The sequence below is a fragment of the Nanorana parkeri genome, unplaced genomic scaffold, assembly GCF_000935625.1.
Source record: "Nanorana parkeri isolate BGI_ZX_2015 unplaced genomic scaffold, ASM93562v1 scaffold110, whole genome shotgun sequence".
Taxonomy (NCBI): domain Eukaryota; kingdom Metazoa; phylum Chordata; class Amphibia; order Anura; family Dicroglossidae; genus Nanorana; species Nanorana parkeri.
The window spans coordinates 2,179,582-2,191,583 of record NW_017306378.1 but is presented as its reverse complement, the minus strand read 5'-3'; the positions used below and the strand labels follow the sequence as shown (position 1 = coordinate 2,191,583).

Genomic DNA, 12,002 nt, shown 5'->3' with positions numbered 1-12,002 from the left:
ATCCGGCGGCCGGCAACTTGCTGGGCCCCCCGAGAGCCTGAGGCCCTGGGCGCCCGCACCGCCTGCACCGGCGGTAGTTCCGCCACTGCTGTTATTGTTCATCGTCTCAGGGACGGTGCACACCTGTGCGACACCCCACCGCACAGCAATCGTGCACGATTCCGCGCAGATTGCCGCGCGGTCAGGAGTCATATAGGTTTGCACCGATCGCGCTGTGGGTGCCATTATTTTACAATGGCACCCCATTTGTACGTGTACCTTTTTTCTGCGATACACAACGGCTGTTTTAGCATGGGTTGAATTGCGGCGGGAAACCACGCACTCTGCCCAGCGCGACTGGGGTGCTATTGGAAAATAATGGCATCCACAGCACAATTGGTGCACACCTATACGGCTCCGCACAGAATCATGCACGATTGCCACGTGGTGGGGTGTCGCCTAGGTGTTCACCGGCCCTCAAGGTTAATATGGCAGCAATAACAAGTTAGTGAATGTTGAAAAAGTTTGTTGCTGCTCACCGAGACCTTCAACAAATTGAAAAATCCCTGAAAACATACATTTTTTATATACAAAACTACATGATCCACATGTGTGTGTGTGTGCCAAAATTAAGCAGAAATCTAGTTAAAGTGGTAAAGTCAAAAGCTTTTACACTATATCACATACTGATTGAATCACTTACAATTAATGCAGCTTCTTGATGTTTTTAAAGTGTTAGTTTCCTGAAGAATCAGCTGGTCCCCTGAGCACTGGCCCTGACTTCCTGTTTTAGGTTGGCTCATTTCCCTTGGAGGGTCCTATGGAGCCACCCTTGTGTGTGCTAGTATGCTGTATGTGTCTGCACAAACACACAGGCACAGCACGGAAAGGCACTACCCTACTATCGTTCCTCCGTTCTCCAAGCCAGTAGATGAACAGCTGCTGGAGACTGCTCTGTCCCTTATGATTTAGTACTGGACAGGAAGTCTAGGGAAGTAGAGCTGAGAGAGTTGGAGCTGTTCAGAAACATGATGACTGTAAGAGCTTGGGTTAAAATGTAAAGAAACATGTTGCCCGGCAATGTATATCTGTTTGATCTGGATTCATTATTGAAAAGAGTTTGAGATTTTAATACTACTTTAAGTAAATATTTTGGAACTCTTGGCCATGGTTTCATTTCCTACCACTGTTATTGAGAAATCTATCAGTATTTGGCCTTTGAAGGAGGCAATGCTAATTTATCCATTGTCTGTCTATAACAAGTAGTCTTATCACATCTTTAATGTATTTCTAGATTATTCTATCTTCTGGGGTAGACATAAGGTTTTCTGAGTACACACGATAATGACTTGCTGAAGGTGAAACAAGATACCTGCAGCAGGAAGCATCTCATTAAACCAAATCACTCTTCAGGTTACTGAATGATTTCACGATTAGCATGTTCTATGCTATTTCTCCAAATAATCATTTTCTTCCTAAATCAGAACACAATGCACTATGCTGTCCTCATTTCAACAGAGTGTAGTAATAAAAACTGAACCCACAAGGGGGCAGACTTTCATTTTCCTTTTCATATCTCTTTCCTTCCTTTCCTGCCTAAATTATATTTCAATAAAACACTCCCCCCCCACCTTCTTATCCAACTACTCTCTGTTCACAATGTTTGTTTTCTTCAAAAGCCTTCATTGCTTCTGCCATCCTTCACTTGTCATTACTCTCTTACTTATGAGCACATGGCTTAGATCTTTAAATCATTGGAAGATGTGATCAGCTACCTCAGTGTTGTTAATGGTTCAAATTAAGCGTCTTTTTATGCTACCTGTGATATGACCTGTCAAGTAAATGTGACACTAAACTCAGTACTCTGAATTCTGAACTCTGAATTCTGAACTCTGAATTGGTGCTGACACTGTCCTTCCTTCTGGAGGGTGGCTACTTTTGTTCCCCATGGTCCCTGCATGTTGTCCGCTCTAAGCTCAGTCCTGTATTATACTAAAGCTTCAATACAAATTACTAAACTAAATGTGAGATTGTAGTCCATCATAAGAGTGAGCTTGGAGCGGTGACTACACACACAGGGACCATGGGGAACAAAGTAGTCACCCTCCAGAGATGATTTGAGGATCTATAGTCGAATGATACACAAATAAGATACATTTTTGTTAATAGTTAAGGTACTTGTAATATATTTTTGAGATTTAACTCCTGAGTTTAGTGTCACTTTAAAGTGTAACTCCAAGACAAGGAGTTAGAACCCTTCCAAAACTAGAAAAACAGCTGTAGCTGACGTTTTTTAAGGATTTTCCAGGACCCCTAAAGTAGCTTTTACATGCACAAGAAATCTGTAGTCAGGTCTCCTATTCCTAGTAGAGGAATGCTCTCGGCTGGATTTCCCACAAGGACACCAATGCCTGGCCCCGGTGCAGCACAGCCACCAGGAGGGTAGTTTTTTTTCTACATTTAGCCCTGCCTAGGGCAAGCAGAGCTAAATGTAGAGGAGGGAGCCGGCACTCATTTAGTACAATGATCCTGGTAATGCCGCTGAGATCACTTGTAATATGCCTGCAGGTAAAAAAAAATTAAAGCCAACCCTGCTGCTCCCGCCATCTGGTTGCCATTATCCATTTGGGGGGGGGGAGTTGGTGGGGAGGGGATTGCATTGGCCCTGGGGTAGCAGAGAGAGTAAATCTGGCCCTGGGAACGTTAACAGTGCATATAGGCTGCTGGCCCTTGGAGAGGGGAACACATGCATGTACAAAATCCAGAGCTTGTAGGGGAACACTTAAGAGCCTTGGTCCTCAACTGGTGGGTCGTGACCAAAAAGTGGGTCACGAACCCATGTTCAGTGGGTCACCACATGCCTTCGACTGCACTAGGTGAGAGGCTCCTCAGCCTCCCCCTAGCGCAGCACTGTCAGTTCTCATGCCGAGCAGCCATTCTGCTTGAGGTGAGGTGGGCCATGATGGAGCTCCAACCATACGTGCATTGCTTACAGCTCCCTCATGTGACTGGAGTGATATCACATTCTGGATCCCGGCACCTCTACAAGGAGTGCAAAGGAGCTGTACAAGCAATACACATATGAATGGAGCTCTGTTACAGCACAGCCACCCACACTGAACCCCTAAAAATATTTTGGGAGTGTGTATGTGTGTGTGAGATTGTGTCTGTGGTTGTGTGTGTGTGTGTCTGTCAGTGTTTTAGTCGCAAACTAATATGCAATCGCACCTTGTTCGTTCTGGTGCGGGAAGTGCATATGTGTTGCAATTCTTTGAATGGCACCCCAAACACACAGTTTAATCGCTTGCACCGCAACATGCGGTACTGCAATGTGTTCCAGTGTGGTGTGACTTGGGTCGAGAATTAATGACCAAGGACAAATCTGGGTCTTGAGGTTTTACAGGTTGAGAACCATTGCTCTAGAGGTTACTTCTTCTGTGGACCATTACTTACTAAGTATTTTTAAATATCTATTTATCAATCTCTTTAAAAATATAATTTTAATTATGTCAAGTGTTTGTGTGATACAATTGCAGATAAAACATAAGTTACCTTTTAAACAAACCAAGTAGAAACAGAATAGCCACTGACAACTTTACTGACAACAAATCAGAGATCTCAGACCACTCACCCATATAGACTCTGCACCCCAAACCTGTACATTGGGGACAGTGTTATGTAATTATGTTTTTAGACTACTTGACATTTTAAATGTCTGCTTTTACGAAAACACAATTCTCATGTAAAAAATCATCCACTAAAAGCTACACAGATCAAATACATAAATGCTGCCCCAACACTCAAACTCAAAGTGAAGCAGCTTGCTATATGCAGGGCAGTGTAGGGAGGAGGGCAAAGACCTGTACAAGAGGCAGATAAAACAACCTCTAAATAAATGAATGGCCCAACAAAGAAGAGCAAATTCTACAGGTCAAGACTTTTCCTACACCTAAAAAAAGATGAGACAGATGCTGGTGACGTCATTGACCTTATATGGACACATGGCCATATTTGGTCTATAACCATCCCTAATGACAGTTCACATATTCAGCCATGTAAATGGAAGGATTGATTGGAGTAAGGTGTCTGTGCTACCTATGTGGGTATAAATGCTGGGGTATGTTCCTCACACTTATTAGAACTGAGGAACTGGCCTGGTAAAGCTGTGTATTGTCTCCAATATTACAGAACAAGTCCAGTAGAAGGTGACTTACTATTACTAGCTGTTGCAAATGTTTTGTAGTCAGTTTTGTAATTCACACACCTCTGACATGCATATCAAGAAGGTGACACTGCTATTTTACTGGCTTAGCTTTGCAACTTTCCGGATCATCTCCCTGTTCAGTGAGTAGAGGTGATGATGCTCTGTCATTTTCCATGGTGACAGAGGTGACACAATAAATAGAGGTGCCACTTGGCTAACCGTGCATTGGTACATTATATATATATATATATTTTCCATTTTTTGTTTTTCCACCAGTGTAGCTGTTGAGCCTTTAAACCTGCAGTTCCACTTGCCTGTATTTTTTATTCACTGCTTTACAAAAACAGTTGAATGGACAGTACAGAGGAAATATTGATATTCCCCCCTGACCCCAATTAGCACTAAGAAGAGGAGTTATCAATTCAAAACATTAAATCCCATCATTCTGTATGGTGAGTTCCGTGTTCAGAGTTTCCAGCTTCTCATCTATCACTCGGATGACAAGTCTCTGCTCTGTTTTATTACCATTTCAGAGGGAGGTGTATCCTGAAACATGCATTTATTACCTTTGTACATACTCCGGTTATGGCATCGCACAGAGTCAAGATGGAGATGTTCTGGGCTCTGTTTAACCAGTTCACTGCCACCTTAGTGTTGGTTGCCCATTTAACCATGGTTACATAGTACTCTCTGCAATGAGAAAACATAATGACATCAATTACCTTTACGTGCATTGTGCAACATGAATATACAACATATCTACCGTATGATGTGCCTGTTAATCCATGTGGCTACTTTTGCTACACCATTACTGCCCTTCCTAGGCATTTTTGAAGGATCTAACTGCACTGTAATATTTCTAATACACTTCCAATGACGTTTATTTTTTTTCTGTCTCCCAAAACAGTTACTTTTATGGCAACTGTCAAGTGTGCTTATTTCAGCTCTCAACCAAACATTCAAGCCTTGAAATGGCTGTTGTCATAGCTGATCACATGTGCAGCACCATGGCAACTGCAATCCTTGGCTGTAATACATAGAAGGTTGTAGTTACACTTTCAGGTCACAAGGGCAGCAATTTTATATTCATTTATTTTCAATGTTTTTTCCCCCCCTCAAAATAAGGTTTGTAAGGAGAAAGGATTGCTCCATCAATATGGTTTTAGGTTGTTTTTTTTCATTAATACAAATCCTCTTACTGGTTTTTCTTGTTTAATATTTACAGTACAAAATTTACATAAATTAAAAGAATATACACTGAGTGGCCAGTTTATTATGACCACCTGACGTTTGTAGGCAAATTAGCTATAATTAGCTATAATTTTGCGCTGAAGTTGCTAGAAGGCCAGACCATTATAAATAGGGAAGCAGGTTTTTTACCACGACAGTAGAAGTGATTTTTTTTCTGAAGATTTGGGTAAACAACGCGATTAAACAGCCTTTGAACGTGGAATGATTGTTGGCGCGAGCCATGGAGCGGGTATCAGCAAAACAGCAGAATTCGTTAAATGTTCAAGAGGGGCTCATTGTTAAAGTGTTTAAAGACTGGACTGTCAGACGAAAATCTGGGTCTGAACGTACGAATTGTGGCCGTCAGCGACTAGTCAATGTTAGGGCAGAACGGAGAGTGGCAAGACTGGTACAAGGCAACAGAAGGGCAACAGTGCAGTGTCAGATTCCTCGCATCACCTTTCAATATCTCGTGGAGTCACGTGGCGGCCCAACAAAGTCATCTCGTGGAGTTATCTCGTGGCCCAACAAAGTACTGATGGGGTGGTCATAATAATCTGGCCACTCAGTGTACAAAATATAGGCTTACATACATCATAGCTTTCACCATAAACATGGTGTTTATTCCTTATTTCTAATTCCTGAGTCATATAAATCATTCCTCTATTCCCAAACCTCTATCTATTAACCAAACCACTTTTTTATTTAGCAGATTCAGTCCCAAATTTCTGACTTTGACTTCTGTCACCCCCATTCACACCGGAGCATTTTGTTGCGTGTTTCTCAAATTTGACAACACTCATGAATCCCATTATTTTCTATGGTGCCTGTTTACACCTGAGTGTTTTGTTGTCTATTTCCCAAAGCGTGACCATGCTCAGTGTGGAGAATCCCATATTTTTTACAGTGCCTATTCACATGGAGGGTTATTCACAAAAGGGTGAAGAGTTAGGAGAGGGCAGGAGAAGTGAACAATCTAGGACAACATCGCTGAACTGGAAAGTGAGCTGAATTGGAGAACTTTTCCAAATCATCTATTTTGTCCTAGATTGTTCACTTCTCCTGCCTTCTCCAAACTCTTCACCCTTTTGTGAATAACTGTGAGTATTGGATCTTTCAAAACACACTTGGACGATTTCCTCAGAGACCGTAACATTCAGGGGTACAGGTTCTGTTAAGAACAAGAACACGCGGGGACTCATACACAAGCATACACATCCAGAGTCACATGCATACACGCAATGGGTTGAACTTGATGGACCTGTGTCTTTATTCAACCTCGCTTGTAATTTCAAAAAAGTCAATATTTCTGGCCCAATAGGCTTCAGTGAGAGCACCTGAAAAACTACCGGTAAAACACGTGTATTGTGCATTTCTCATGCAAATTTGTGTGCAACAGCGGTATCCCCTTAGTAATCAGCTTTTCATACTAGAGTTGTTTTTGATAATGCAATCAAAGCTTACTTGAAAAAAATCCCTTTTATGTAGTAAGTGCTGCCTTCCGTCTGCCCATGACTTTCATCAACTTCCTGGGGTCCCAGTGTGCTTTGTATCTCTAGCCCTGCTGCCTGATATGATGAAATGTCAATTTCTCAAGACTACATATCCCATCATGCATTGCTTCCAGCAAGAAATGATGATGTCATATTCTTCACACGTTGAAACAAAAACACTCGAGCTTGAAAATGTCTAAAAATGCCTGAAAACTACATGACAAAATACACAAAAATGCTTAATTTGTCACTCATTGCTCATGCTTAAGTATAAATGGAGGCTGTAGGACTGTTTGGTTCTTCCCTTTCCCCCAACAATAACATGACTGCTTTCAGTATCATTGGTAGCACTGAAAGATGCAGAATTTATAAGTGAAATAGAGATGTCTCTTTTTCTTATGACAGCACTGGTACACTTAATTTCACTGTTACACACAGAGGAATGATGATTATTATACGCCTGGAAAACATCCAAAAGTCCCTGCTAGTTTTGTTTCTGGACGACTGATAAATAACAGCAGTACTTATAAGGAACACTGATTAGCTTTATCTAATAAGCTTGTACTGCGAGTCAGTGCTGATTGATCATCCAGGGCTGAGTGAACATTTCAAGTGCAAGAATGAGCCAGATATTCCAACACAAACTGACATTTCTGATTACAAGATGAATGCCCTATGCTTGCAAATGGAAAAGGCCGGTCCACTTATGATGAATACTGCACGGTTTATGTGTTTGCAGAAGTCATTATCATGGCGCATGCACTGTGCTATTATATTGTGTATTGATGGCCAGAAATAAGACGCACTTTCAGTTAATCCCTTAACGATAGATCCAAATGAATCTGGCTGCAACTTTAGGATCAAAATCTTTTTTTCTTTTTCATGCAGTGCCATTAATATGCTTTTTTTCTTTCTTTTTTTTAAATTTTTAAATGGGGTTTCTCCTAACATTCCTACCAGACCTAAAGGGTCTGGTATTGTTTGGGAGGGGAAACCGCACACTTTTTAAAATTACTTTTTAAAAGTCATTTTTTTCTTTACAAATTTCATTTTTGCTGCAGTAGGTTCTATGCATCGTACAGATGTGCCACTTGTACAGCGTATTTTGTCAATACAATCCTATAAAACACAAAAAAGCAGCAGCTGGGCCTCCTAGGTACCGCAACTTCAGGTGTATTTTTACGCTGTAGTCTCATACACCTGTATTTGCGTCCATAGAAATGAGACCTTATAGTTTCCCTTTAAAGCACAAATATTCAACTTGGTAAACAATGTTGACTAGCTGTCTGGTTCCTTTACACTCGTACAAGCTGGTTAACTATTCAATATGCCCAATGTGAATCCACAAATTATACTTACAAAGCATTCTACAGGCAAATGTCTATAGACAGTTGAGTTCTGAATCCCCATGGCAACCAGCAAAATCTGAACAATTATTATTAATCAACATGGATCCAGCTTTGGGGTATGACAGAAGTGCTACAACACTACAGGGTCTATTTATAAACAATGTGCAGTGCCTTTCACCCTGCAAATATCTGAGAACATTTGTTTTGGGCAAATAATGCCCAAAACAAATGTACTTTTTTTTCCCCTCAGTTAGAATGTAGTGTGTTGTTATAATACATTATAACCACTAGATAGAGCTAAGATGCATAGGAAATAAATATTTGTTTCTTATGCTCCTTATCACCATCTTGTGGTTATAATATACTATTACAATTGAAGCCAAAAGTTTCCCTTTCTATTCCCCTTGGAAGCATTGGAAGCAGGTCAGAAAGTGATTGCCAATGAGTGAAAAACTATACAATGGTCACCATGACAACCTTCTCACGTTGAAAAAAGTTTTCCTCTTACTTCCTGTTGAAGTGAAGGAAAATCTCCCCGACAGGACACAGACAGAAAACAAAATGTTGAAAGGGGTTTAACCTGTCCTGCTCTATCCAAAACTAAAGAAGAACAAAAATCCTGCTACATTCACATGATTAATGCCAATGCTGTAATAAGAGAAAAACTGCTAAGATAAGCAGTGAACCGGTCACATGTGCAGTAAGGCCCCATTCACACATACAGCGTAGACCTGCGTTTTAAGTGACAGTTGTTTTCTCTGTGCTCTGCTCACACCACAATGCATGTGTTATAGGCATTACACTGTGGCAAACATGCTGCATTTTATTGCAATGCACCGGATGCAACCGCAGGGCACTGCACTGCTGTACGGGGACCTGAATGGAGGATATACATTGTACACTACCGATCAAATAAAAAAAAAAAATTGTAGAAGAAGTAAGGAGGAACAGGCGTGAGGGGATGACAGCCGCCGATAGACAGTCCCGATCTCAGAAGCAAGTTGCTAGAAGACTGCTCAGGTAAGTCTGGACTTTCCCACACATGGTGCTCTATAATGTATTGCTGGGATAGTGGGATTTGTAGTCCTCTTTAGCTGATGGTACATTGCGCTGTACTGTATATTATACAGAGCAATATACCATCAGCTATAGAGGACTACAACTCCCAGCAATACATTATACACTGTATGTATAATGTATTGCTGGGATTTGTTGTATCCCTATATAGCTGGTGGTATTCCGCATTGCGCTGTATAGAAGACTACAAAACCCAGAAATACATTATACAGCGCAATGCAGAATACCACCAGCTATAATGTACTATTGCTGGGATTTGTAGTCCTCTATAGCTGATGCTGTTCTGAATTGCTGTATAATGGTATTGCTGGGAATTGTAGTTCTCTATAGCTGTTGGTAGTCATTATTGCTGGGATTTATAGTCCTCTATAGCTGATGGTATTCTGCATTGTTGTGTAATGTATTGCTTGGAATTGTAGTTCTCTATAGCCAATGCAATTCTGCAATGCTGTACAATGTATTTCTGAGTTAGTGGCAAAACTACCAGTGGTGCAGCAGTCATCCGTGCGCACAGCCCTGACAAGGCATCCCTCCACTACCAGTGTGCTGTAAATTTCCTAAACCGATAAGATACATTCACACTACTGTTACATGGATGGCAAGAGGGAGAGCGGGAGGGGGTCAAGTTGCTGCACCATGGGCCTCTGGGTTGTACTTGCCCCCTGGGCTAAAAGTTGACCAGTCAGCCCCTGGCTCCAATTTTGCTATAATTCCCCCAATGTACAGAACTCTTCCAGTTGCCATGGTTACAAGAAAGTTTAAACTTTTTTTTCAGGTTAGCTGGTTGCAGATTGCAATAGAAAGATAGTTTTCATTATGTGACAGAAGGGCTTGTGCACCAATTATATGTGATGTGAATTTTTTTTTAATGAAAAAAGAGTTTTTCCTTTAAAGTTGGAGCTGCATTTTGATTAGGTGAGTTTCACTTTACAAGTACAAAATAAGGTCTAATCTTTCCTAGTTAACTTGTCTGGAGAACTCAGCTGTCAGACCCAGAGCCCTCTGAAGATTTCAGTCCGAATTGATTAATTTCACGATTCCATTTAAAGGAAAGAGCAGAAAGAACGCCGAAGCCTTAATGAATATATGTACATTCCAATTGAATGAGACCACCGCTGACCTGCATTTTACGGTAATGAGTGCGAATGGAAGGCATTAAGTAGACCTGAAGAACTGATTTAGTAATTGAAATGTGCTGCTTATCATAAATTAGACTTTTTCAATGCGGCAAACACATTCCCTGGAAGCCAAAGAAATACATAAAATGGACTAAATAAATAACTTATTAAACAGCGCTCTTACATTGTAATATAGGTCACATCTTTGCTCGCAGCAGAATCTCTCCGAGAGATTAAACATATTTTTCTAATTTATTGCTCTTTTCAGACCAAAAGCATTTTGGCATCCATTTTGCTGGTTGCAGTTTTGCTACATAAATAAATGTCTGGCAAAGAATGCGGCATTCAGAATGTGCTAAATATATCCATTGTGCTCTATGCCTTACACTCCCGTCTAAGGGGAAGCTAGCGTACAGCGTGTGTGGGGTTTATTTAGATAATGTGAAAATGTGCACCAATTTTAGAGCGGTCTTATCACTTATGTAATTATATTATACAAAGCTCCAGTCAAAACTTTTTTTTGTAGGCAAGCGTTAAAAACCCTGGCATGATTTTCATTGCTGTCTGTCACCCCACTGGGGAGATCCCCTTCCTTTTAGCCACTTGGCCACAGTTGTATGTCTTTAAACGGCAGAGTGTTTTTTTCTGCTGTGCCATTTATAAACAGCATAGCAGAAATAACCATTGGACATCTACTACATCTGTTAATGGCTGTGAACCAATGCACCCAGACCCTGTGTACAGAGCAGATACGAGGAGGTTCTGTACATTGTGATGACCAATCACAGCAATCAAAAATGGAAACAGTATAGTGTTTACATTGGTAAGCCCGCCCTTTTTTTTTTTAAACAGAGGAAGGGGTGGAAGGAGGAATTATTGAATGAATGAATCATCATCAGCAGTTGTGAATTATATTTAACCCTTCTGCCCCTTCCCCTCTTCTGTATATGTCAGCTCCAGCCTGTCTCTGCAGTGGCCTGTATATAAACCTCTTCGCCTCCCATATCCAACACATCTGTACAGTATCCCCCTCAACTCCAACCTCCCACTGTATCTGACATGTTATACCTCTCAAAAAAACCCCACTTCTCTGCGTGTTGTTACAAATGGTTATTACCTAAAGGGGGAGAGGTTACACCTGGAGACCACTGAGGCAACAACGCACCATTGTATTTCTTCTTCATGTACATTAACCCCCTCATCTCCATCCTCCCACTGTATGTGGCATGTACATTAACCCCCTTATGTTTGTGGCACCAAACCTCCCACTGTATGTGGCATGTACATTAACCCCCTCACTTCTACCCACCCACTGTATGTGGCATGTACATTAACCCCCTCGTCTCCATCCTCCCACTGTATGTGGCATGTACATTAACCCCCTTATCTCCACCCACCCATGGTCCACCAAACCTGGATGCATTGAGTTTCAGGAGAATGGGGCATCAGGGTAGTAGAGGGAAAATTAGTATCTACAGTGGAGAGATGGCTTTCAAGCAAACTTGTTATTTGGACAATAAAAGGTTTGCTTTAAATTTAGTTATTTTGCTCC

General features: G+C 41.2%; 1 protein-coding gene across 4 annotated transcripts in view; it reads right to left on the bottom strand.

The window, feature by feature from the left end:
* DPP6 (dipeptidyl peptidase like 6) overlaps positions 1 to 12,002 on the bottom strand; it is a 1,045,284-nt gene that overhangs the window by 73,807 nt on the left and 959,475 nt on the right. For all 4 annotated transcript variants that reach the window (XM_018553126.1, XM_018553123.1, XM_018553124.1 and 1 more), the window contains exon 11: positions 4,750 to 4,873. In XM_018553126.1, coding sequence (XP_018408628.1) covers positions 4,750 to 4,873 — 124 coding nt within the window. The remainder of the gene's footprint in view (positions 1 to 4,749; positions 4,874 to 12,002) is intronic.